Genomic DNA, 23,784 nt, shown 5'->3' with positions numbered 1-23,784 from the left:
ATCTCCACGAGCTAATGCGGCTCACTTGTTTCCGCTTGGAGTTACCATGACTGGTAGAAAAGACTAAGTCGTATTTCAGATGCAAAAAAACGCAATACTATGAACGTTGTTGTCTTCCTAATATAATGAGCTTTTAAGTTTTCATTAATTTCCAAGCGATCCTGAATTAAGAAGATGGTGGCTTGTAAATATTTGTCACTACCAGTTAAAGCTAACGCTGCACAACACAAAGTTTGCAGCCTTCACTTCACTCCGGATCCGGGGATACGGATGGTAAATAAAGGAGCCTCCCTGAGTTATTTCCATGGAATCACTTCTGTATTCAGCCTGAAAAAGCGAGTTTATGGGAACGAGAGAGCAGACCAGAGCCAGACAGCCAAGCAACTGATCCGCCTGTAAATACTGCTGTAAACACCGTCCTGAGCTCTTCACAAGAAACATGCAAAGGTAATTAAACGAAATAACACGGAGACATGAAGCAACACGGTCATATTTTTCTAAAAGCAGCAACTTTGAACCTGAACAGCTGAACCAGATCTCTGACACCTTCGTTGTGCTTCGGAAGTAAAAAGCCCGAACCGTAACCGAACCCCTTTAGTCTGACACTAATGACAATAAACACACAGTATACTTGAAAATTAGGTAAAAACATTGTCCGTTAGAATGTTTAAATACTTAAATAGCACATTTTTACAAGAACAATGTCCGAGAATATTGCCTACTAGCATAAGCTAAGGTTAAAGTTGGCCACAAAGTTTAAGTAAAACTCACCTTCGTATCAGTAAATGTATAACAAGGCATACATCTTAAAACCTTTCTCCAGCTTACTTGTTGGGGCTTCGGATCGATGTACAAACCTTGGCCAAGCCCTGAAAGCACCTAGTGTAAAATGCCATTTTCAATAGATCGGAAACAATCGAGCCGCTTTTCCCCAAACGCGCAAGCTGAGGTGCAAAGAGCCCATAGAACGACTCTCAGTGACACTCCAGTCCTATCTATTAAGTAAAGAGACGAGCAGATGAATCATACTGTTCCTGAAGGTCACATCACTATATTGCAGACTTTTGGACACAGTGTTGTCCCATATATGCGACAAGTCAGTCAACACCTCCGCACAATAATTCAGCGCATTGAGTGACAACTTTTTTCATCACAATGCTTATGTGTCTCTGTACAGCTAGCTTTGCTAACATCACGTCAACGGAGCTTACCTTTCTTTGAGCTACTTTTCTAAGTGACGAAAAAAGTACGACGTTGTCCCCACCGTCTGTGAAAGCGAAGCGATGTTAATTAACTGTGGCCATCGGATTTCTTATGATTTATGCAGCGCTATTATATTACTGACGATTATACATCTTATGCCGCTGAGAGGAAACCACTGTGCTTGTCTCAGAGCGCCGCGTGCGAGTGAAAGGTGGGGAGGGGGAGGGAAGAGAAACAGAAACACCTATTTGGCAAGTCACGTTATTGCTTGGATTTTAATCAGTGCGTTTTGCATCCACTGAAAACAAAGATGTTAACAAATAAACTAGATAGTTTACTTGTTATTTTATGTTTAGTGATATTTTAACAGTTGCGGTCTCGACTGGTCTTGAAATAAAATGCCGAGTCCTCAGCGTCCGAGACCGAGACCAAATGCGGTCGAGTCCGAGACGAGACCGAGACCATCAATAAATGGTATCGAGACCAAGACCGTTCTCGAGTACTACAACACTAATACAGATTAATTGCACACTCATGGATGTTTGAAAGCCTTCATTTTTTTAATTGTGATTTTCCACTTACAGCTAATAGAAACTTGAAATTTGAAATTAGAATATCAAACAAGAAAAACACTTTTAAAAAAACAGAAATGTGGGCATAATGACTTGCTTAAAGGTTATTTTCAAAACCTTCGTTAAAACTCTGACAGAGGTTGTCCCAGCGTTGTTTGTCCCTCAATAGATGGCAGCATGACCTCTCAGCTGACCTCACGGCTTTTCTCTGGTCCTTTTTGTCTGAAGCGTTGCTGCTGTCACGTCAGAGAACGATGCTCTATCAATGGTGCCTCTGGAAAGTGAAGAGAGACGCCGGACTGAGATGCGGCCTTTTTTTATGGTGTAGAAGTTTAAAGTGGAGGTTGTGTAATAAATCAATATCCCGAGCTTTGAACACGTTAAGGCTCAGGGTAACTCTACAGAGCTCAAATTTTCCTTTTATGTAGGAAGCATGGAGTTGTTGAAAGAACACAGCAAGAAGTCATTTTTCTCTCTTTGACACAAGCCATGTAAGTGGCTCGGTCAGAGTTAATAGGAGAATTGTTGGAACTAAATGGAAAGCAATCCTGGAAGAAAAGCTGTTAGACACAATAAAGGACTTGAGAGTGTGGCGATGCTTCACATACCAATAGGAGAGCAAGTCTAAACATGAAACCAAACGTACAGTTGACTAGTTTATATCAAATAATAGTTGTGTGTTAGACTGTTAGACACCAGTCTTTTCAACAATTAATAACTTTTCATTGTTGAAAAGTTATTGCATCCAATTGAAACTTAAGCTACTTTGTAAAAAAAAAAAAAAAAAAAAGGACTTAAATTTCAGTCTCTACATATGTAAAGATGGTAGAGACAAACCCAAAAAGATCTGTAGTTACAGTTGGAATGACTCCAAAGGTTTTGTTCGGGGACTGGACACGAATACCTGCCACACTTTTCATATATTTGTAAAATAAATACCATGAACTATTTTTCTCTCAGTTCATTTTTAGTCATTGATTTATGTTGGTCCATCACGTCAAATACCTGCAGATTGCTTTTGTAATGTGACAAAATGTGAACATTTTAAAGGTGTACACATACTTATGCAAATATATTGACTTTTTTTCTGTTTTGGGATTTATTAATTTTTTTCTGATTTCTGTTTGAAGGTCCCTCGCATGGTGGAAGGTCTGATGTCCCACCATTGCTCCCAGGTGGCAGCAGCCAAAGACCACACCGTGGTGCTGACAGAGGAAGGCTATGTTTACACGTTCGGTCTCAACACCTTCCACCAGCTGGGCCTGACTCCTCCCCCTGCCTCTGCACACGCTCCTAAACAGGTGAGGAGGGGGGCTAGCTGACCTTTCAGAACAACAACCCCCCCCAAAGCAATGGGTCATGGCTTTCCTCTTTTTTTATTTTTGTTTTGTTTTTGTTTCACGTCATACATGTGCTGTTTTTTATTTTTACTTATTTTTATTTTTATTTTTTTATGTTGTTATTATCAGGTGTTCTCCAAAATGCTGAAAGGGAGGGCGGTGATGGGAGTCGCTGCAGGGAGGTTCCACACGGTGCTGTGGACCAGAGAGGCGGTGTATACAGTGGGACTGAATGGAGGGCAGCTGGGTAAGACTCAGCACTGAAATCAACAAAACTTTCAGATGCAAAATATGACTGAACTCTGGTTCGAATGGGATGAAAGCCTCAAAATGTGGCACAGAAGTGTAAAAATTAATTGAGACTGCAATATTATGCAAAAAAACCTTAGCATGGAGCCTTGAATAATCCTTTTTTGGTGTACTTCATAAAATAACTGGTGAAAAACATTAAGTATGAAATATTAAAATGCATAAATGTGATCAGTGTGTAGCTAATTCGGTAAATTTCCGATGGAGTTTTGCACCGCTCTGTGTCTGATCTCTAGGTTACCTGCTCGACCCAAACGGGGAGAAGTGCGTGACGACGCCCCGCCAGGTGTCGGCTCTGCACCACAAGGATGTCGGCATCGCCATGGCAGCGGCTAGCGACGGCGCAACTGTGGTCGTGACCGGGAAAGGGGACGTTTATCTGCTGGCTGACTACCAGTGCAAGAAAATGGCTTCCAAGTAAGAAAAACAAGAGTAGTTGTAGATATCACAGCTTGTTAACAAAAAAACCCAAAAAAAACAAAGTAACTGTGATGGATTTTTTTTTTCTTTTCAGGCAGCTAAACATCAAAAAAGTCTTGATCAGCGGTGGCAGTCTGGACCATCGGGTACATCCGCAGATCTTGAACGACAGCGGAGGGGAAAAGATCGCCATCTTGGCATTGGATGAAGCAGGGAGAGTAAGTCAGGGCTTCTTACACGCATATAAGCTGTTTATGTAACTCCTGAAGCTACAGATTTTGAACGCTGTCCTCCAAACACGACGGATCCTGTTTTTCTATATTTTTATCACCGCTTCACTTCCCCTATAGTTATCCAACCCTTTCTATACAGTTTAACCGGGGAATCTCTAAAAGCAGCCGTACCTTCATGGTACAGTCCAGGTGTCAGCGATGACTAAGAGTTGTGTAACTCTCCTGTCTCCGTCAGGTGTTTTGCTGGCGTTCGTCTGGCAGCGCGGTGAGACAGTGCAGGTGGGCGTATCCGCGTCAGGTTTTCATGTCCGACATCGCCCTCAGCAAGAACGGCATGATGTTTGTGACTCCCGACGGGGAAGGCTTTAGCGGAGTATGGGCCGGGGAGTATAAAAAGTACGGCGAGAAAAAAGGTGAGGAATGACCCCCCCGTCCTCCTATTTAATTACATTTTATAATCCACTAATTAAGTGTTGTGGTTTATTTAAATACGAAGCTTAATCTGCTCCAGTTGTCTTTCTTCTTTTATTTTTGTCAGAAATATATACCAAATATAGATCTGATTTGTTTGTGGGGGTGGGTTTGTTGTTGTTTTGATTTGGTCACTTTTTACCTTGTTAGTTTTGCTGAACTGTTGATTTTTCCAGAGGTCAGTGTGGAGGTTTCTGGGCCGTCGGATGCTGGCACTATGTACGAGCGAATCCGTCTGGAGAAGCTCCCTTTGGTACACAGAGCCGTCAGCATCACCATGGACTCCAAAGGACGAAACTTTGGAGTTCTTCAAGCTGACCCCAGAACCAGGTATGAGATCAACCAGTTGGAGCACAAATTCACAAAAAAACTGTCCAACTACTCATCCAACCAAAGTGCAGGAGTAGGGGGAGAATTTTTCATTTCTTTCAGATTTTTATTGAACTTTTACAGAGAAATGCAGATTTAGTGATGTGTGGCTACTTGGGGAAATTAAAGGTATTTTTAAAGTTATTTACAGGTGCACTTTGACCAGCCAACAGAGTGACTTTTTAAAATGTTGATTTTAATGGATGTGGTGAATGAGGAGTCCAAATATTATGATGGCTTTTTGTGCCTAAATGTAGCTAAGAGTCACTATCTACTTCATCAGAATTTAGTGTTAATCGTCATTTTTCTTTATGCTGGCTGATTATGAATTTGTCACAAAGTTGACAGTTATAACTCATTAACTCTTGTTCGTTTAAAAATATTTTTGGTTAATTATTTATTTTTTTCCCGCCTGTTCAAACATCTTCATCAGTTGTAAACAAATATCTTTTTTTTTATTTTATTACGGATTCCTATATTCTTTAAATGCAATTGTGTTGCTCAAAGAAAATTAGGAATATTATTTCCTGTCTAAAAGCTGGGTCAGTTTATTTATTTAAATTATTCTTAAACTGATTTAAGTTTTTATTTCAGTGTAGAAAAACACTGAACATATATAAATGAATTCTAATTATCCACATGGTTCCATTATGTAGGTTTAATCGGATTTCATACATCTCTGGATGTGAATTAGATTCATTTGTTTAGTAAAGTGCTTTTTAACTGAATTGAAATTGAAAATGGATCAATTTCAGTGGAAAGTATGAGCTTCAGAGTATCAGAGCTAAAATAAAAACAAGACAAGAAATGTGTAGTTGATTTGTTGAGAAACAGAAGCGAGATGAGAAATCTGATCTCTACCAATAGGAAGATCATATTTTTACTGGTTACTGCGCCATCTGGGGGTGGAAACGGGGACATGTTCATCAGACATTTCTAAAAGGAACAAATGTTTACAAAAGTGCAGCGACGCATAAGGAAAACGTGCAGTAAGAATTGTGACATGTTAACTTTTGAAAAGCTAGCATCGTCTTTCTGCTTTGAGTTCATAGCAAATATAAACCAAATATAATACCATACCAACTTTATTTATAAAGCACTTTAAAACAACCACAGCTGATACAAAGTGCTGTACATTAAAACACAACATAACAATTAAAAATAAAACAAATAAAAACTCTTACAGTTTAAAAACAAACGTACAATTTAAAACTATATACCGCTGGAGTTGAAAGCCAAGTAAAATAGATGGGTTTTAAGACGAGCTTTAAAAGTGGTCAGTAATGAGCAGGACAGGAAACAAAATATCAATGCAAAATGTATTTATTTATATAGCACATTTCCAACAGCTGGACCATTTGCACAAAGTGCTTCACTAATGAAGTAAATTTGATTAGTAGTAAGTGAATCATGGATAAAAATATTTGATACATATTTTCTTGATTTGAGAAAATGTTTCGTAATTGATGACTGTATTATGTTTTTGTGATATGAAGCGCTTTGAACTGCCTTGTTGCTGAAATGCTATGCTAATAAACTTGATTTGACTTTTATAACTAGCTAATCTTTACTACAATCAAGTCAAATCTTCGAGATCTGCACTGTTCAATGAAACTGGAACAACAATAAACTTGCAGTATGTAATCATTATGAAGACCGTAGCACCATATTGTCATGTTTCAGCTTAATCTTACAGATTAAGCTTTATTGTTCAAAATGGCTTAATTCCAACCTGTCTAATGTCCAATAAATCTAAAAATGTGTATCTCTTTGTTTTCCTTCTCTGCGTCTTCCAGTTTATTTGAGGTGCCCAGCATCTCTCCGTCTTCCTTCGCCCAGCACTTCCGGAGTCTTCTGGAGGAGGCGGACGAAACGGACAGCATCCACGACGTGACGCTTCAGGCCGGCGAGCGCAACTTCCCCGCTCACAAGTACATTCTGTCCATGAGGTCCGAGTTCTTCCGGAAGCTGTTCATGTCCGAGCGCTGCGGCGTTAACGAGGAGCTCGACAAGGAGGTGAGACGGGGCGAAGATGCCGTCGGGTGCGACTTGTTCATTCTGGAGAAGATCACGGCGGACGTGCTGGAGTACGCTCTGCACTTCATCTACACGGACTCTTGTGAGCTTCTGGTGCACGGGGCTCGACCCAGAGGGTCAGGGACGTCAACAGGCCAAAACCAGGTTAGTGGAGAGCTACATTTATTACATTTATTTTTCTTTCTTTTAGGGACAAGATTTTAATTTTTTTTAGATTAGTGTGAGAATCGAGCAGCAATTACAGCCTGATCCAATATTATGCTTCTTGAGATCTATCCCTGAATTGGTAAGATCAGGGATAGATTTTTGCTTATGAAGGCTGTTATGACCATGTGGGAGATGAGCTTCCTTTTAATACATTTGTCTCAGACTATATTTCTCTGGAAAGTTTAAGATTCAGAATAACAAACTTTTTACAGTAAAGTTTGTTAGTGTTGAAATACCTGAGGACTGAAATATTATACCTAACGAGGACATTGCTGTGAATGTATTCTGGATTTGCCGCATATCTTAAATAATTTGTATATACGCTGTACTTGACTGTTCAGTTATATATATTTAATCATTTTACAGTTTGTTTTTTTGTTTTTGTTTTTTTTTTTTATTCAAACCTACATAGAAATATAAACTAACTGAAGGTGGTGGTTTATATATATATATATATATATATAAATATATATATATATAATATATAAATCAGTGCACATTCTTAAAGTCCTTAATTCATGTATATAAAATTAAGGTTTTAAAATATCATAAATTAATTTTAAAAAGTAAGTTCACTTCAGATACATTAATCACAGGTTTTAATTGTTGTGATGATGGGACTGTTGAATCTCATATATTCCATAAAGTATTTTTTTTTCTTTTCCCCTCTGGACTTTTCTGTCCAGGGGGGAAAAGGGCAGAAGGCAATAAAGAAGCGTTTAAGTCGCTTCTTTATTGCCTTCTGTGACTTGAGGTGGTCAAGGCTACTGGTAACTAGCTGCTAATATATTCTTGCTAACTAGCAAGGGTATAGTTATGTCTTTAATAGCTGTACCCAGTATTGCTAGCAATTTTGCCTTGCTAATCCTGCTGGCAAGGCAGTATTATACCCTTGCTAGCTAGCAAAGTACATTACCAGCTATATCAGCTGGAACCGTTGGTTCTGGTTCTGGTTCCTGCAGTGGAAAAACTGTCCAGCTAACTCTTTTTTGTGTCCATCATGGTCTAAGTGCAAATTTATCACCACTTGGTTGAATGACGTTCGTCTTTGCCATTGGCTCACTTCTGCTGCCATGCCCTTTGATGCTACATTCATTCTGGCACTATGGTGGTTAAAGTTGTTTCTTTTGCACATTTCTGTCATGGTACGGATCTTAAATTTCATCCATAATGTCTTAAATTTGAGTTGCTGAAACCTGAAGAAACCCTGCCAAGTTTAATATTTTTTGTTTTCTTCTCCTGTCCATCTTCGGGATTCACCTGAACAAACCATTTCCTCTGATTGTGCCAGGCTTATTTCGTTTAGACTGTGTTTCTCTGTCTCTGCTGGCCAGGACTCGGAGCACGAGAGGCTTATCAGCAGTCTGCAGGACCTGGGGCTGAGAGGTTGCTCAGCCCTCGAAGTGTACCAGTCCCTTTCCCCTTCAACCAAAGGCGACGGCGACAAGGCGAAGAACAAGGGCTCCAAGTCGAGCAAAAAGGGGAAGGGAGGCAAAGGTGACAAGACCAGGGCCAGCGAAGGAGGGGCCAACCCGGTGAAAACCTTACAGGCTGTGGCTAAAAAGCTGGGCCTGGGGAGCCTGTCGGCACGGTGAGCAGCTGTTTCCTCTCTATAAAACAAAGGCAGAATTGATTTAATGCCCTCAGTTCTAATAAATAGATATTTTTATTCCCTCCCTTCAGACTGGATGGTGTGAAGTATGAGAATGGAAAGATTAATGTTGTACAGAAGAAAACTTGCAGCAAGCTCAAATTTTTCCAGAAAAAGTGGTATGTATAAGAGTTCACTTTAGTTTAATAAAAGTAAAAAACAAAAAGGATGGTAAAAGATTAAGTATGTACTCGTATGTTATATTGTTTGTGCAGCTCCTACCTTTGTGATGTCACTCTAAAATCTGATGATGGAAAAGAGTTTCCATGTCACAAAAGTGTCCTCTGTGCAAGACTAGGTAAGAAACTAAGAACGACTGCTGATTGGTCATTTTTCCTTACAAATTATATACTGCATTTTATTTTACATACCTGAATAAACACCATTCAGTTTGTCATGTATGATATTGTAAGCTATATTAATTTGTAGCAGCATCTGTATCGATTGCCTTACAAAAAACTCCCACTCTTTAATTCGCTTTATTGGGAAATCATGTGATAAGTAAACACAGAACAGTGAAGTGAAAGGATAATTGCAAATTCTTTTCACATAAAACCATGAATATGACCGTAGGCCAAACTTCAGATTAGTGTTTTTTTTTTATCCTTCCACGATAAATATGCACTACTTGGTGCTTTTTCATAAAGTTACAGCAAAATGTAGTTGGTATTGTCATCGTAACACGTCAGTTCAGACATTTTCAACAGTTTCAGAAAATTTTTTGCAAATATTTTGATCCTCATCCATCATGTTTCTGCTTTGTTTTTGTGTTTTGTTTTTTTTCTATCAGAATACTTCAACAGCATGCTTGGAAACCCCTGGATTGAGGTTTGAGATTTGATCAAAAATAAAATATTTCTGTATTCTTTACCCGCTGAGCATTTTCTTTAGCAGTTTATCTGACGTGCTGTGCTCCTCCGTCATTCAGGCAACGTCGTGCTCAGCTCTGGAGATGCCCACCAGCTCAGAGATCCTCCAGGTCATTCTGGAGTACATTTACACAGACGAGTCTCCCACCATTAAAGGTCCTGACTCACATTTTGATTGATTCTTCCAACGGTTGCCGGATTAGGGTTGGTCATAATGGCTTTATTGTTGCTTGTTCTTGTTCTGGTTCTTATCTCAACAGAATCTCCCAACGTGGAGTTTGTGTGCAACGTGCTGGTTGTGGCCGACCAGCTGCTCATCACGCGGCTGAAGGAGATGTGCGAGGTCGTCATCACCGAGAACCGTACGTTCTTTGTCTTCCTCCTTTTCCTGTCCGCAGGAAGTGCTCTGCTATTTTATCCTGTGGGTGTCTTCAAGGGGTTTTTTTTATGTTAAAAGAGCAAATTCGTTTATGTTCCATTAGAAATTTTAAATTGGTTTAAGATTAATTCATGTTGATACAGTGTTTTTCCTTATTTCTTTTTCCCCAGAGGGTATTTGGCTAATTTGCATATAAGCTGTTCAATCCAGGCAGTTTTTAATGTTTGAAATCAGTAGCTGGAAAACCATTTCATAATCAGAAAGTGAAGAAATCCTTTGGTTCTTTATTAGATTTTAAGTTAATTTAATGTGTTTATTTAACAAAGATAAAACGGCAAAGTGAGGAAGCAGTACATGAACAGACTTTTGATTTGAATAGACTCCCTTTTGGTTGTAGAGTAGTTTGGTTTACAGAGGAGTTCATGATGGATTCAGCTGCAGCAGGACACTCGGGTCATCAGCCTTCAGCCACCAGGATTCACAGTTCAGGAGTTCCACCCAACATGCTGATTTAGGGTTTTAAACACTAATATTTGGTTGTTTTTAAAGAGTGTCCTCATCTAAATTTCTAACTGCTTAATGTTTTGCAGAAATTAACCTTGAATGTGACATTTCAACCCGTCTTGCCTGCCTTACTTTGACCTTCCAGGGTTGGGGGCTCACTTGCAAAATAGTATTTCTAATGCCTTTCTGTCATTTCTTCCCTAATGTCTTATAAACCTGGGGTTTTCAAACTGTTTGAGAGCTGTACACCGTAAACTTTATTTTAGTTTAGCCTCCTGTTTTTATACATTAAAAAAAAAAACAAACAAACTCCCGGGTCTTTACAGACATGTGCGCAGTTCTGGTTTACTTTTCCCTCATGTCACGCTCCCCATGCCCCACATTTTGAAAATCCTTTTATTTTTGTACTGTGTATTGATTTTTTTTTTTCCCCCAATATTTGCTAAGAAATAAGTTCTGAGTTGTTGACTAATGGGGTACTTACTTGTTGACGCATCTGTAACTTGTAGCTTCATAAACATAGTGTGACAGATATAGATATACTGTTGGAACAATACATGCAGTTGTTGCATTGATGCATATCTCCCCCCTCCCCTCAGTGACCCTGAAAAACGTGGCGGTGCTGCTGGAATTTGCCACCTTGTACAACGCGGAGCAGCTGAAACTGTCCTGCCTGCAGTTCATCGTCCTCAACATTGGCGCCCTGCTGGAGTCCAAGTGAGAATCTGAGTCAATACGACAGCTTAGCTTAGCTAATTCGTACCACCTTATCAAGTTTAGTATTTTTAATGGCAAAGAAAATAAAGCTTAGAGCTACAGAATCTTGTGTTATTGTAGTATTTAACTTAATTCAGTAGGTATTTGTCTGAACTTTTGTGTATACTTGGTAAAACCTTTCTCTATTTATATCCTAATTGGTGTGATATTAATGTTAGAAAATAAGTGTGTGTGTGTGTGTGTGTGTTAGCTCCTTTATGTGGTTGTGTCGTCCTCAGGGCTCTGGATATCCTCAGTCAGGAAGTCCTCGTTGAGCTTTCTGCAGCTTACAGACGGGCGGTGAGTTTCATCCCGGCGCTCATCAGGCTCGTTACTCTGCACTAGATAGACGTTTGTTTGGACCGGGTTCTGGGAAGCTTCAAGGCTCAATCAATGCCTCGGGCTTTTTATCCTTTTTCCTCGAGCCTTTCATTAGCAGTTTTTCCAGTTTGACAGAGGACATTTCTCTATTCTGATCCACACACATACACACACACACACACACACACACACACACAGCACAAGAGAGAGAGATTTATTTGAATGTTAATCTGAAAGAAAACTAAAAACACAACCGCCTCATTCATTACTTTAAACAGCCGCTGGGTGTGTTTTTGTCTGTGGAACTGCTTGTTTTCAGATCCCTGCAATGCAAAGGCGAGTCATCACGCCGTATCCCGGAGCACCAGACCTCAGTGCGTATGAGGAGGAGGACCTGGACTCGGCATTCAGTCCCAAACCAGAGGGGGAACTGGATCAGTCTTGCAGGTACACTAGATAATACACTTTTTTTTTATTGCAATGAATTGCATATGTAGCTTTATTCTGAAATTGCAGTAGGAAAGGTTTGCACTTTTATCTGTGCAATAAAATGCAAAGAGTTCCAGTCAGAATCTCACATACAATCATTATGGGAATGAATGCTGATGTTTGGATTTTAAAGATTGATTTTGAACAGTTATTTTTCAGGGCATACTGACTCTACTGAAAGATTATTCTTATTGTCATTATTATTTTTTGCTTTTGTGTCATCAACTGGTGGCAGAAATGTAATTGTTATTCCAGATCAGAGCCTCACAATTTGCATAGAGCTTCAAATGTAAATACACCACTTTTTTGAATTTATGCAAATGTTTATTACACATAGACTTCTACTCCTCTGTAGGCATCAATAAGCTTATTGCAGAATAGTGCTTGAATATATGATCACTATTTTGGCAGAATTTTATTTATTTTTTAGGTACTTATAAAAAAGTTCCACAGATGTTCAATTAATTTGCTTTATCTGCTTTATGAATTTTAAAACACAGATTTAATGTAATTACAATGACGGTTAAAAAAACAAAAACAAAGTCAGATTTTAAGACTAAAATACAATAATTATTGAGGAATCTTTATTAAACTAAACTATTTGGATATTGAAGACAATAGGAAAACACTTTCATGTGTCAGTGTTTTATAAAATAAAACAGTTTCATTGTTTAAGTTAAATATTTAATTTCTAAAAAATTTTCAGATACAATGAATTCATCAAGAAACCAAATTATTTTTCTTTGTGTAGATTAGTCCAATCATTATTTTTTGTCTGTCAAGATAAAATTAACTATTCTACTTTCAACCCAGAGTGGAAAATGGTTCCAAAACCTTAATTAATTGTTCATTAAAGTGAACTAAAAACACAAAAGTATCACTGTATATATAAAAGCCTGTAAACGACGGTTTTTATACGTGAAACTCTCTCCAAAATAATATTCTGATCATATTTATTCATCTTCCGTTCTCAGAGAAGTTCTGTTGAAGAAGGCAAAGGTGAAGGCAAAAAAGAAACCAAGGAGACGCTCTGACAGTTCAGGAGGCTACACACTCTCTGAAATCATTCAGAGCCCTCCTGCTGCAGGTACACACATGTGCACACACATGTGCACACACACACACGTTTGTACCTGTATTTTGTACATTTTGCAGCAGGTTGTTTGGTAAGCTGCCTTTCTTCTTCTTTTTGTCCAGCGGTGTCTCCTGTTCTGGTTAAGACTGGGAAGGCCAACTCCACAGAGTCTCTGCAGGAAGTCCTCACGTCTGACTCGGAGGGCAGCTACATGGCAGTCGGCAGTCCCAGAGACATACAGTCTCCTGTCTTTCATGACAAACCTGAGGTTGTTTTAACATCTTCATTATATTCAACTATTGCCTAGAAGAATAAATTCATATTAATTCTTAGTGGTTAATACTTTAATTTCTGTTCATAGTCCACCTTAAGATTTTAAGCACTTACATTCCGACAGATGCTTCAAATTGTATGGATAGTATGAATGTTCTTTGGTCTGATTTTCTAAAGCTGCTGTTAAATCAAATTTTCCTGCTGTTTCTGTAGGATGAGCGAGCGTTCAGTCAGAGACTGAAGACTCCACCCAGCACTCCAACCTCCATGAGATCCAGCCTTCCTGTTCTAACTCCAACTCCCCCGACTTCTATCCCCAAAAACCTCCCCAAGCTTATTGCCTGGTAAGGAACATTTTCTCCATGATCCACGCGTTTTATCACTTTTTAATCGAGACTTGGTAGAAGTAAGGCAACTGAAATGTAGATGATGGATCTGTGGCACCGTTTCCTTGATGCCAACGACTCTGTTTCTACCACCTGCAGCCCCGCTCACGCTCCTCCAGTGTTGGATCTGAGAACCATCATGGATATGGAGGCCAGCTCTCTGCAGACTCTTGGTGCAACTCCAAAAAGCCCCGGAGTGTAAGGAGTCGGCTTACGTACCGAGTGGATCAGGGCTGGAACGTTTAATTGTGACAAATCGATTATTGGAACAATCATCAACTTTTTATTAGCAATCAATTAATTATTAACTGGGGAATGCAGAGTCAAAACAAGGCCATGTGCTTGTTTTTCCCTCCTGTAGGATGTCCTAATACAGCTGGAAGAACAATATTGTCAGCAGTAATTCAGTAAAAACTTCACAAAAAAATATGCACATTTTGGATTTAAAATAATAATAATAAAAAAACTTTGTAAATCTTATCTACCAAGAACTCCTCAATTGGCAGATTTAGCTTCAAATGGTTCAAATCCTATTAAAAAAATCTATTCCTTTGCTTTTCATTTATTAATTGGTAAATCCAAAAATAATCAACAAATCAGCGCTGCTCTGTGTTGGTGCTATGTTGAGCTGAAATGGCTGAGCTTTTCACATGTTGATGTCAGAAGTATCTGTTTAACTGCAGATGTATCCTTTGCTGTAAATAATCAAGTGTATACTAGACCAGTGTTTTTCAACCACTGTGCTGCGGCACACTAGTGTACCGTGAGTGATCGTCAGGTGTGCAGTGGAAATTATCCAATTTCACCTACCGTATTTTCTGGACTATAAGCTGCTGCTTTTTTCCTACACTTTGAACATGCGGCTTTTCTGTGGATTTTTCTTCAAATCATTGGAAGTCAAAATTGGAAATCAAAGAAGAACGCTCTAATTTGCATTTAGAACAAGCACATGCTTGCAGCAGGTACGACGGAGAAATGTTTTCAAATTCATAGGATGCAGCTTCTAAGTTGAGGAGTATCGATCTGGCAGTACAGGAGGGAAATAGAGCCGCTGCACGTAAACTCGGCGTGAACAACACCGGATTTGGAGACTGAGAACTGCGTCCTTAATATATCCAGCAGCTATTAGGACGCAGCTCTCTGCTCGGTCCTTATGGGAAACCGAGAGCGGCAGAGATACCAGTGGCCTGTAGCCCGGTGCGGCTGATATATGTAAGTTTCCAGGAGGGGGAAGGCGGGTTCAAAAAAATTTGAAGGTATGGTTTTTATAGTATGGTGCGCTCATAGACCAGAAAATACGGTAAATGGTCTTAAAAGATTTTTTGAAAACGAATTAATTATCTGCAAATAACACCATCTTTGAGTGTCTTTGCTGCAGTAGTGACTAGCGGCGTAATCATGTAATTTTATTATCACTAGATGGCAGTAGGTACAGAGCATTTTACATTAAAACGAAAATTTGTGATGCATGAATGTTACTGCATTCATGCATCACACACAACAGTGTTGTGGCTCTGCTCAGGTGTTCAGTTGTATTTTTGAAGTGGACATGTTGAGTGCAATTTAAAATAAGAAATGTAAAAATGTTAAAAATAAATTTTTGTGTTTACCGTATTTTCCGCACTATAAGGCGCACCTAAAAACCTTCAATTTCCTCAAAAGCCGAGAGTGCGCCTTATAATCCGGTGCGCCTTATATATGGACCAATATTGAGCCACAACAGGTCCAGCAACGGACCTTACCACAGGGGCCGCGTTTCATTGGCTAATGCCCATTTTAGGTCACAGTGCAGCTACCACGTGTGTGACCGTCTCACAAACACAAGCTACAGTAGTAAACACATGCTAATGTACATTGTGGACCATCAAAACCATGAATGTCGACTTACCCAGCCTTGCAAGAACAATAGGCATCAGTGATCTTGTCCACAGCTATATTTATGCTGAGGGTGTGAGGATCTGCTGCTTTCCTCATCTATCGGTAGCTTTTAGCTGCGACGCGCACAATGTTGGAGGCATCCAGTGGCTCAAACACCTTGATGTCGTCCTAAAAAGATGACATGAACTTGTTGGTTCCCCTGTCCATTGTCGTGGCTGATATTTTGTGAAAATCCGGCAGAAATGCTACGCTAATTAACTCAGATCGAAATGAAAGACGTCATGTTTACAGACATGCAGTAGACTGCTTACGTAGTTGGTCCACTACGGTAAGCAGCCGCCAACTTCTTTTTCCCCCGTAGAAGAAGTAGTGCGCGGTGCATGCTGGGATAGTTGTCAGAACGCTGGTTTGTTAATAAAGTTTGATAATACATTTAAAGGGGGGGAGGGGCAGGGGAAGAGAGACAGAGACAGCAGCGGCAGCGTGTCGGTTGGTCTGTGTTACCCAGAAAGCAGTTGGGCATAATATCGCAACACCAGCACCTTGAGTGAAACAACGACTGGGCCAGCCTACTATATAAAGTACTCGGGGACCATTTCTTTATTAATGTGGATGTGTAATAATAGAGTATGAAGCGTCTATTCTATGCGCCTTATAATGCGGTGCGCCTAATATATGAAAAAGTCCTAAAATAGGCCATTCATTGAAGGTGCGCCTTATAGTGTGGAAAATACTGTATTTTATTCCTATTCGAGACACTTTGATAAGAATGACTAAATATGTAATATAAGTGGCTACAGAGTATCTTTGTTTATTGGTTGGTGGTGTGCCTCTGATTTTTTCAATTAAAACAATGAACCTTGGCTCATAAAAGGTTGAAAAACACTACTAGACAAATGCTTTGTTGCATTTTGGGCAATAAAATATTACATCTTTTGAGGCATTTCTAATTTTGTATTAAAACATTTTATGAATTCTAAATTGTGCCAATTCTTTTAGTTGATTGATCATCTGAATAATTGATAACTAAAATGATTTGGTTGCAGCACTAGAGCAGATGCATTTACACAACTAGACATGGTGTTTTTATAGCTTATATTTTTAAATTTCATTGTCCTAATTCAGGTGTGTGTGTGTGTGTGTGTTTTTTCCTGTGTGCCTGCAGGGTGACCTCCAGTGTCAAACACTCTGCTGTTTCCTCCAAACTGTCCCAGAAGCAGAGGAAGATGTTGGCCATGGCCAGCAGAGAAGCCAGTGTGGATTCACCTCCATCTAAATCGGTGCCCATAGCGACGCCATCCAAGAGCAGCGAGAAGACCTGGTGAGCCAACTGATTTAGAAAGAAAAAAAAAAAAGTTTTAAATTGTGTTTTTATTATTGGTGTTTGTGGGACTCTTTTTCTCAACTCAAAGCTTTTTATCGTCAATATTCCAGTATTTTCTGTTGCATTTCTGCAGGGCAACAGCTGTCCAGTCCCCTCCTTCTTCATGCTCATTTCGGGCTCTCGTGGAGGAGGAAGAGAACCGTTCAGCCAGAGTGGGTCACCCGGGACCCCAGCGGGTCCATAACATCCTGGGGACCTCTGCCAGTGCCACGCCCGCTGCCCGGAGGGTCACGTTCAAAAACGAGAGCGGCGAGCCGGAGAAACCCACTGGGTGAGCATGTCACCATGACAACAAATTTTTACTTTGATAAATTAAATTATTTTAAAGAACATTTAACATTAGTACAGGAGGATATTTTAAATATCCAAAATAAAACTCAACTAAAATCAATAAATAAAACAAATTAAACCCCCCCACACACACACACACACACACAAGACACCATAAATAAAATCCATTATGAAGTCTGTGCAAATAAAATATTAATCATGAAAATAGAAATTATTGAGCTCAATTGAATTTATCATGCGAGTTCATGACTTATTGACAGACCTGCACTTTGTCTAATTTAACTGGGTCAAATACAAAGGCCTGTCACGATAAACGATAATATTGTTTTTGTGACCCTTTTCAAGTAATATAGCACCAATGTCATAATAATGCAAGGTCACGTTCTCATCACACTTTTAATTCTAATAAACATCCAACACTGGAATTGGAAAACATTTTAAATATCCAAAAATAAACACAACAGAAAAAACAGTGTTTTTTTTATTTTTGTTTTTGTTTAATCTGACACAAATTGGTATTAAAATTAGCAGAGCTTCTTGTTTTTTCTGCTGATTTCCACTTGAAGGCACTGTTGAGGTATTTATCACGCGTCATCACAGTCTGCGGTTTTTATTTTTATTTCACTGCATTTCTATTATATTATTGCTATTGGTGGAGTAAACATACTTAAATTGATCTATTCTAATTGCGGATTCAACATAGAAGCATCATATTAACATGAATGTAGTTTTTATATTTACTTCAGAGCAGGGAGACCAAACATTTTTCAAATGAATTTTCATAAGAAGTGGTGGGGAAAAAATAAATAAATAAAATGCCGTCGTATGTTACTGTTGGAGTCGTTGACGTTAAGTGCTGACGTTCCTGGAGGTTCTCTGCTTGGGAGGCAGGAACTGGGTGAGCCGAACGGCTCCGAGTGACCCGATGCAGCTGGGTTGACCTGCCCACGGAGACCGAGTCACCCTAACCTTTACAGCCTCTCTTGACAGCTGGATAAACACAGTATATACGCACACACACACGCGCGCACGATGTCCTGATCTGGGGAAATGTTGTGCTTTGCTGTTTATACGCTATCTGACCCCCAAACAAAGTACGCTGTGATTATCATTTGTTTACTGGATTTGAAGTCTCCTGCTTTAAGCAGTTTTCATCCTGGATTGTAACAAAAATAAATAAATAAATGAAAAAAAAAACATATTTCTGGGTGTTAAACAGCTGTAGGACTCAGTCAGGTGGAGGCGGTGATGTAGATCAGAAACGACAAGGGCAGTCCTCGCGTCACCACGGATCACGCAGAGCAGGGGAGCGAGTTTAACATCGAGTCAGGAAGCCCTGGATAATCTCAGCCGTGCTTTTCCAGACCGACAGTCCGATTTAATAGAGATGCCTCTCTAATCTTTGATTTGACAGACCGTCAGACATTTTTTCCGTCTTATGTCTTCAGCGAGTGCTTCCCGAGGAAACTCCTGCTCGTATCATTACACTGGCCTGGCTGCAGTATCCATATAACCGAATGCTTCTGACCACATTTATAGTGCTTTGCATAAGCGCTCATACCTCCTGTTCGTTTTTGCGACATTACTGCCAGGAAATTCAGTTTATTTCATTGGGATTTTTTTGGGTGTATAATCATGAAGTTGAAGGAAAACAATCCCAAAAATGTGAGAAGTTTGTCATGTGTTTGCATACAATTCCTGTCAATATCAATTTGATATCGAATTCGATTCGTTATGTTTGGGATTATTTTGCTGAAAGACGAACCCCTGCAAATAATTTTATTTTCACTTTTAGCAGGTTGTCTGCTTCAAAACTCTTCGAAGTTCACAGAAAATTTTGAATACATCACTAAGTGTTATTGAAAGACATTATTAACAATACCTAAACACCAACTATTAAGTCTCAAAACTGGCAAACATACATAAAATACAATAAAGATACAGTTTTTGCACAGATTAAACACAGGAGTAAAGTTAGTCGAGGCGTTGCCACGCAACTGTCAAAATCCAATCCTCAGCCTTATCCAGACGTTTCGCCTCATAAATGAACGCCTGAACTAAAGCGAGGTTGGAACAAAATGTGAGAATGATCGTCGTGCAGAAAATCTGTATGATCTCTCGTATGAAATGAAGTCAAAGCCGGGAGTTATCAGGACGTTCCTCATAGCATGGTGTGCAGCGCTCTAACCCGTCCTGTGCGTCTCCTCCCTCTCCCCTCCTCCGCCTCAGGCCGTGGGTGCTGGGCGCCGTGGGCAGCCCCCCCCTCTCCTCCCTGGTGACCTTCGCCTCCATCGTGGAGGAGGAGAAGCAACAAGAAGCGGCGCTGATCCGCAGCCGAGAGAAGCCGCTGGCGCTCATCCAGGTAGACGACAAACAAACGCACTCCTTCGCTCCCGTTTTGATTCTAAACTAGGATTACATGGTGGTGGAATGTCTGCTCCTTTTGTCTGCAGTCTGTTCCCGTCTGGCAGATTTATCTGTGTAACATCTCCGTCTTGCGTTGCCGTCGAGGCCAGACTCCTGCCACTGCCTTCACTAAACACTTTTTTTTTTCTTTTCTCCCCTATGTGGCTTTCTGGTTTTCATTTTTCTTAAACGCTCCTTTACCGCCATTAGACTTTCACCGTCAGCGTTTCCCGTTTTCACCCACAAGTGAAATGTGCTTTTGCTGAACACATTATCCCATCTCATAATCTGTGGGATGATTTGCTTCCCCCTCACCCCCCGGTTCCCTCTTCCTGCAGATTGAAGAGCGAGCCATTCAGGACCTGCTGCTCCACTACAAGGCGCGGGACAACCCAGACGAGCTGATAGCGGTGGAGACGACGTCCAGGGGCCCCATGGCAGCCCCAACCTGGCACAAACACTAACGACGGGCGGGCCTGGGATGGCACATCAGTGAACAGTCAGAGCGAAGACTTTGAATCCAGATCCTCCCCACTGTGTGGTTCTGCTTTGCTGCTGCTCCGCGTCTTGTTTATTTCAACTTGAGAGAGCGACAGCTTCGTGTGTCACAAAGCGCTTCTAAAGCAAACGACTTTTAGAGCTCGTAGTTCTCAGCGAAAACAGTTTTAACAAATTTCCTTCATAAATCTCTTGTCGTGTGAAGTTGCCAAAGAATCAGGAGTTTAAGCAGTAAAGTGGGTCCAAATTAAACAGAGAGAGCTTGCGTGTGTCTGATAAGTGAAAGTTCTCGGTTTAATTATGAAAATTTAAGAGTGCCAAACATCAGCTGGCAGAGCTTCAGCTTTAATTAGTGGAAAATGTCGTAGAGGTGCTCTGATCGACTTCTCCAGCCTATACCGATTTCTTTCTTCTTTTTTTTTTCTTTTGAGATCTGATTTACTGATTTAGATTAGTATCTGTCAACTGAAAAATATAGGCCATACAGAAATGCGCTGAAGGTTTGTTGGTAGTTGTAGTGCAGTAGTTGAGAAAATCCAACGGAAAATGAAGGAATTACAAGTTTACTCTTTTCCGCATCAAAGCACAAGTCTGTCACATTTTCTTGAGTTTTCCCAAACTCTGAAACTGCATCAGCAGTTCACGCATTTAATGAATCAGAAAAATCCTGAATTTTCTTCCTTTTTTTTAATGCATATTTCATCAGCTGTCTAAGGAGAGGTTTGGCCTTCTCATCTTGTCAAATTGATGGATGTCCTTTTTTTTTCTTTTCTTTTGCTCAGTTGTACTGTCACCAGTAAACTATTGATTACGAGATCAGCGTCCATAAACAGCAAGTAGTGTAAATACATGATTTGCTATAGTTACACGTGAATACTAAACAAAGTGAGACGGCATATTGTTGTGAAACTGGTTTAAAACTGTGATTTAGAGACAGCGGCGTGCGGATTTAAATTTTTAGTTCAGTAAATTACATTTTTATTTTTTTTCTGGAAGCCAGTGTGAGTTTGGTACTTGAGCTTTAGACCACATAATCTCTTTACCTACCAAAATGTTTTGTTTTTGTGTGTCTTAAGACGTAAGGATGTGAAAGCAAAACTGGCATGCAATAAAATAAAAACTCATCTGTTCAATGAACTTGACGTGTATTTTTATATTGGATTTAAGTGATTTAGATTAAAGCTGACTTCCATTGTCTCAATTTCCCATCAAAACGTCCAATTGGTGTTCTTTTTCGTCTGAAATAAAAATAACATTTATCCCCCCACCCTGCCCTCCCTCGCATCTCATCACGCTACATCGGCCCTGAATGAGAGCGGGACCATTATGAAGTCTCGGTCTGTGATTAACTGCGATGACCCTGATCTCGGCAGAGAGGATGGTGATTGAGGGATTTTATTGGCCGTAATTGAACACGGAACGTCGCGTCCGAAGTCGGAGAGTGACGACTCATGGGGAAAAATGTTAATGACGGATTAGGATGTATTAGCCGGGGCAGAGATGACACATTAGTTAGAGGGGAAAACTTTTTCCTTTTGACCTCGCGCTAATGCGATGTACCGGGCGGTTTATAATTTTTCAAGTGGACTGCTCATTGTGTTTGTGCTCGGAATAAAAATGTCGGTGTACAAAATGTCCGGAAATTGGTTTATTGTTCAATAAGGAGTCCTCCTTTAATGTGCAGGGATACTGTCGGTCCTCAGATTTAAAAAAAAAAAATTTAATACGTGCGTCTTGGTTTTTGTCACAACCCATCGGATTAATGTTTAAAATATTACACGTTGGTAATGTAAAGTGATTTCAAATTTTGCTAATATGGTAAAATAAACCATAAAAAAAGCTTACAAAATATATATATTTTTAATTTTTAGGGACATTTTATACATACAGTGTGTGTGTATATATTTTTTTTCCAGATGGCAGGGTTGTTCGAGGCTTAATAAATACAATATCAAAGTTTAGAGTTTTAAACAAGAATATTTTCTTTAATTTTCATAAATTCAAAGAGCAAAATTCATGTTCAGTTCTAGTTGAATTCTAAAATCCTCAGTACAAATTATTGTACTTTGCATTTCAGCTGCTTTGTTCAAGTTCTAAAGCCATTAGCTCTTTAAAGCACTGTTAACCCACTTTTGTTGCATCTTTTTGCTGTTCATTATACTGAAAATGCGTTAGCAACATTTAGAAATATTCAAGTAATTTATCCATTACTTTTAGCTGAAGAAACTTGACAAAAGATCATTTTTTGCCTCAAAGCTGCACAGTTTTTATTGTATCCTTTACTGCAGCATATCTTTGCACAGCTTTTAAATGTCAGATGTGACTACATATAGATGTACTGCATCCAGGCTGCTCCTCTGTTCCGTCTTTTCAGAATATCTGTCCAATCCAACAGTCCATTCTTTTCCAATTGAGCCGTAAGAGTATTTGAGAACCCCGGTGGGAATCGCTGCTGTAGATTTCATTAGGGAGAAACCCTCCGAGATCAATCCGGCATTTTGCAGCATTTGAGAAAGCCGAGCCCCTCCCTTTTAAGAGCGGGGCGAGGATAAGCCCTGGTTATTCAGCTTCCCTTCCAGGCACATGGGAAAGTCATAGGGCTGTCCTCCAGATGGTGAGGATAACGCCAGGATTAATTTGTTTATGGAGAAAAATTGACGCTCCAGACGCCCCGCAGAACAGCTGCCACATTTCCAACCTGCTCTGACTGGAGAGCGCCAGGTTAAAGCCAATCCATCAAGGTTCAATCGTTATTTATTCAGCCGTCACTTATCAGGTAACCTGTCAGCACCAGACAGTCAGTTGAATAGTTATAAGCAGACCTGAAGTTGATCTACCAACCCGAGCTTTGAGATGTTACATCCTGTCTGGGGGGGAATTCTAACGAATCGCATACGATGAGACTGAAATGGCCTAATAGCTGGATATTCATCCTGATTTTGCAAACAGAACTAAAGCTTACGCCTAATATAGAGACGTGTATTGAAATTAGTAGAAGGTGGATGGATTTCTCTAAAATGTGTTGAGGAAATGTTCGATTTGTTCCAGCTGGATTTATGGGGACAGAATTCTTTTTAATATTGATATAGAAGCTGAATAAACTCAACTAAACAGCAATATATCAAATTGTACATATTTGATAGAAAATCAATTTAATTTCCCTTTTCCATACCATTTTCACAAATCCTTCATTGTTTCGCTTATCAGTGTTGTGTTATTTCATGACTGGCTGGATACTTCAGGGTATTTTACGATTTCATTTTTTGTTTGCATAATATCCACAAAACAAACTCAACTGTTATTAGGGATGCACGATATTATCACCATGGTATCAGTATCGGCCAATATTAGCTGTAAAATTTTATATTGGACATCGGCCATTCTGTCAAAATAACTCGCTGATATAAAATGTGTTGTCTTTTATGTCAAACCAGTGACACTGATGCCTGCAGCACAGCACGTC

At 39.7% G+C, this 23,784-nt stretch overlaps 1 protein-coding gene across 1 annotated transcript in view; it reads left to right on the top strand.

Annotated features, from left to right (window-relative positions):
• ibtk (inhibitor of Bruton agammaglobulinemia tyrosine kinase) overlaps positions 1-21,456 on the top strand; it is a 28,091-nt gene extending 6,635 nt beyond the window's left edge. Inside the window, exons 6-29 of the mRNA XM_007564969.2 lie at positions 2,906-3,076; positions 3,245-3,362; positions 3,661-3,841; positions 3,939-4,062; positions 4,313-4,490; positions 4,725-4,878; positions 6,714-7,098; positions 8,496-8,752; positions 8,845-8,931; positions 9,028-9,110; positions 9,603-9,640; positions 9,741-9,837; positions 9,942-10,043; positions 11,164-11,281; positions 11,560-11,620; positions 11,961-12,088; positions 13,105-13,217; positions 13,328-13,473; positions 13,692-13,822; positions 13,964-14,062; positions 16,908-17,063; positions 17,200-17,397; positions 19,647-19,779; positions 20,162-21,456. Coding sequence (XP_007565031.1) covers positions 2,906-3,076; positions 3,245-3,362; positions 3,661-3,841; positions 3,939-4,062; positions 4,313-4,490; positions 4,725-4,878; positions 6,714-7,098; positions 8,496-8,752; positions 8,845-8,931; positions 9,028-9,110; positions 9,603-9,640; positions 9,741-9,837; positions 9,942-10,043; positions 11,164-11,281; positions 11,560-11,620; positions 11,961-12,088; positions 13,105-13,217; positions 13,328-13,473; positions 13,692-13,822; positions 13,964-14,062; positions 16,908-17,063; positions 17,200-17,397; positions 19,647-19,779; positions 20,162-20,287 — 3,384 coding nt within the window. The 3' untranslated portion in view covers positions 20,288-21,456. The remainder of the gene's footprint in view (positions 1-2,905; positions 3,077-3,244; positions 3,363-3,660; positions 3,842-3,938; positions 4,063-4,312; positions 4,491-4,724; positions 4,879-6,713; positions 7,099-8,495; positions 8,753-8,844; positions 8,932-9,027; positions 9,111-9,602; positions 9,641-9,740; positions 9,838-9,941; positions 10,044-11,163; positions 11,282-11,559; positions 11,621-11,960; positions 12,089-13,104; positions 13,218-13,327; positions 13,474-13,691; positions 13,823-13,963; positions 14,063-16,907; positions 17,064-17,199; positions 17,398-19,646; positions 19,780-20,161) is intronic.
• The last annotated feature ends 2,328 nt before the right edge of the window (positions 21,457-23,784 follow it).

This window comes from Poecilia formosa, unplaced genomic scaffold (assembly GCF_000485575.1).
Source record: "Poecilia formosa unplaced genomic scaffold, Poecilia_formosa-5.1.2 Scaffold0, whole genome shotgun sequence".
Classification (NCBI taxonomy): domain Eukaryota; kingdom Metazoa; phylum Chordata; class Actinopteri; order Cyprinodontiformes; family Poeciliidae; genus Poecilia; species Poecilia formosa.
The sequence above is the reverse complement of the archived record's forward strand: the minus strand, read 5'-3'. Positions and strand labels throughout refer to the sequence as shown.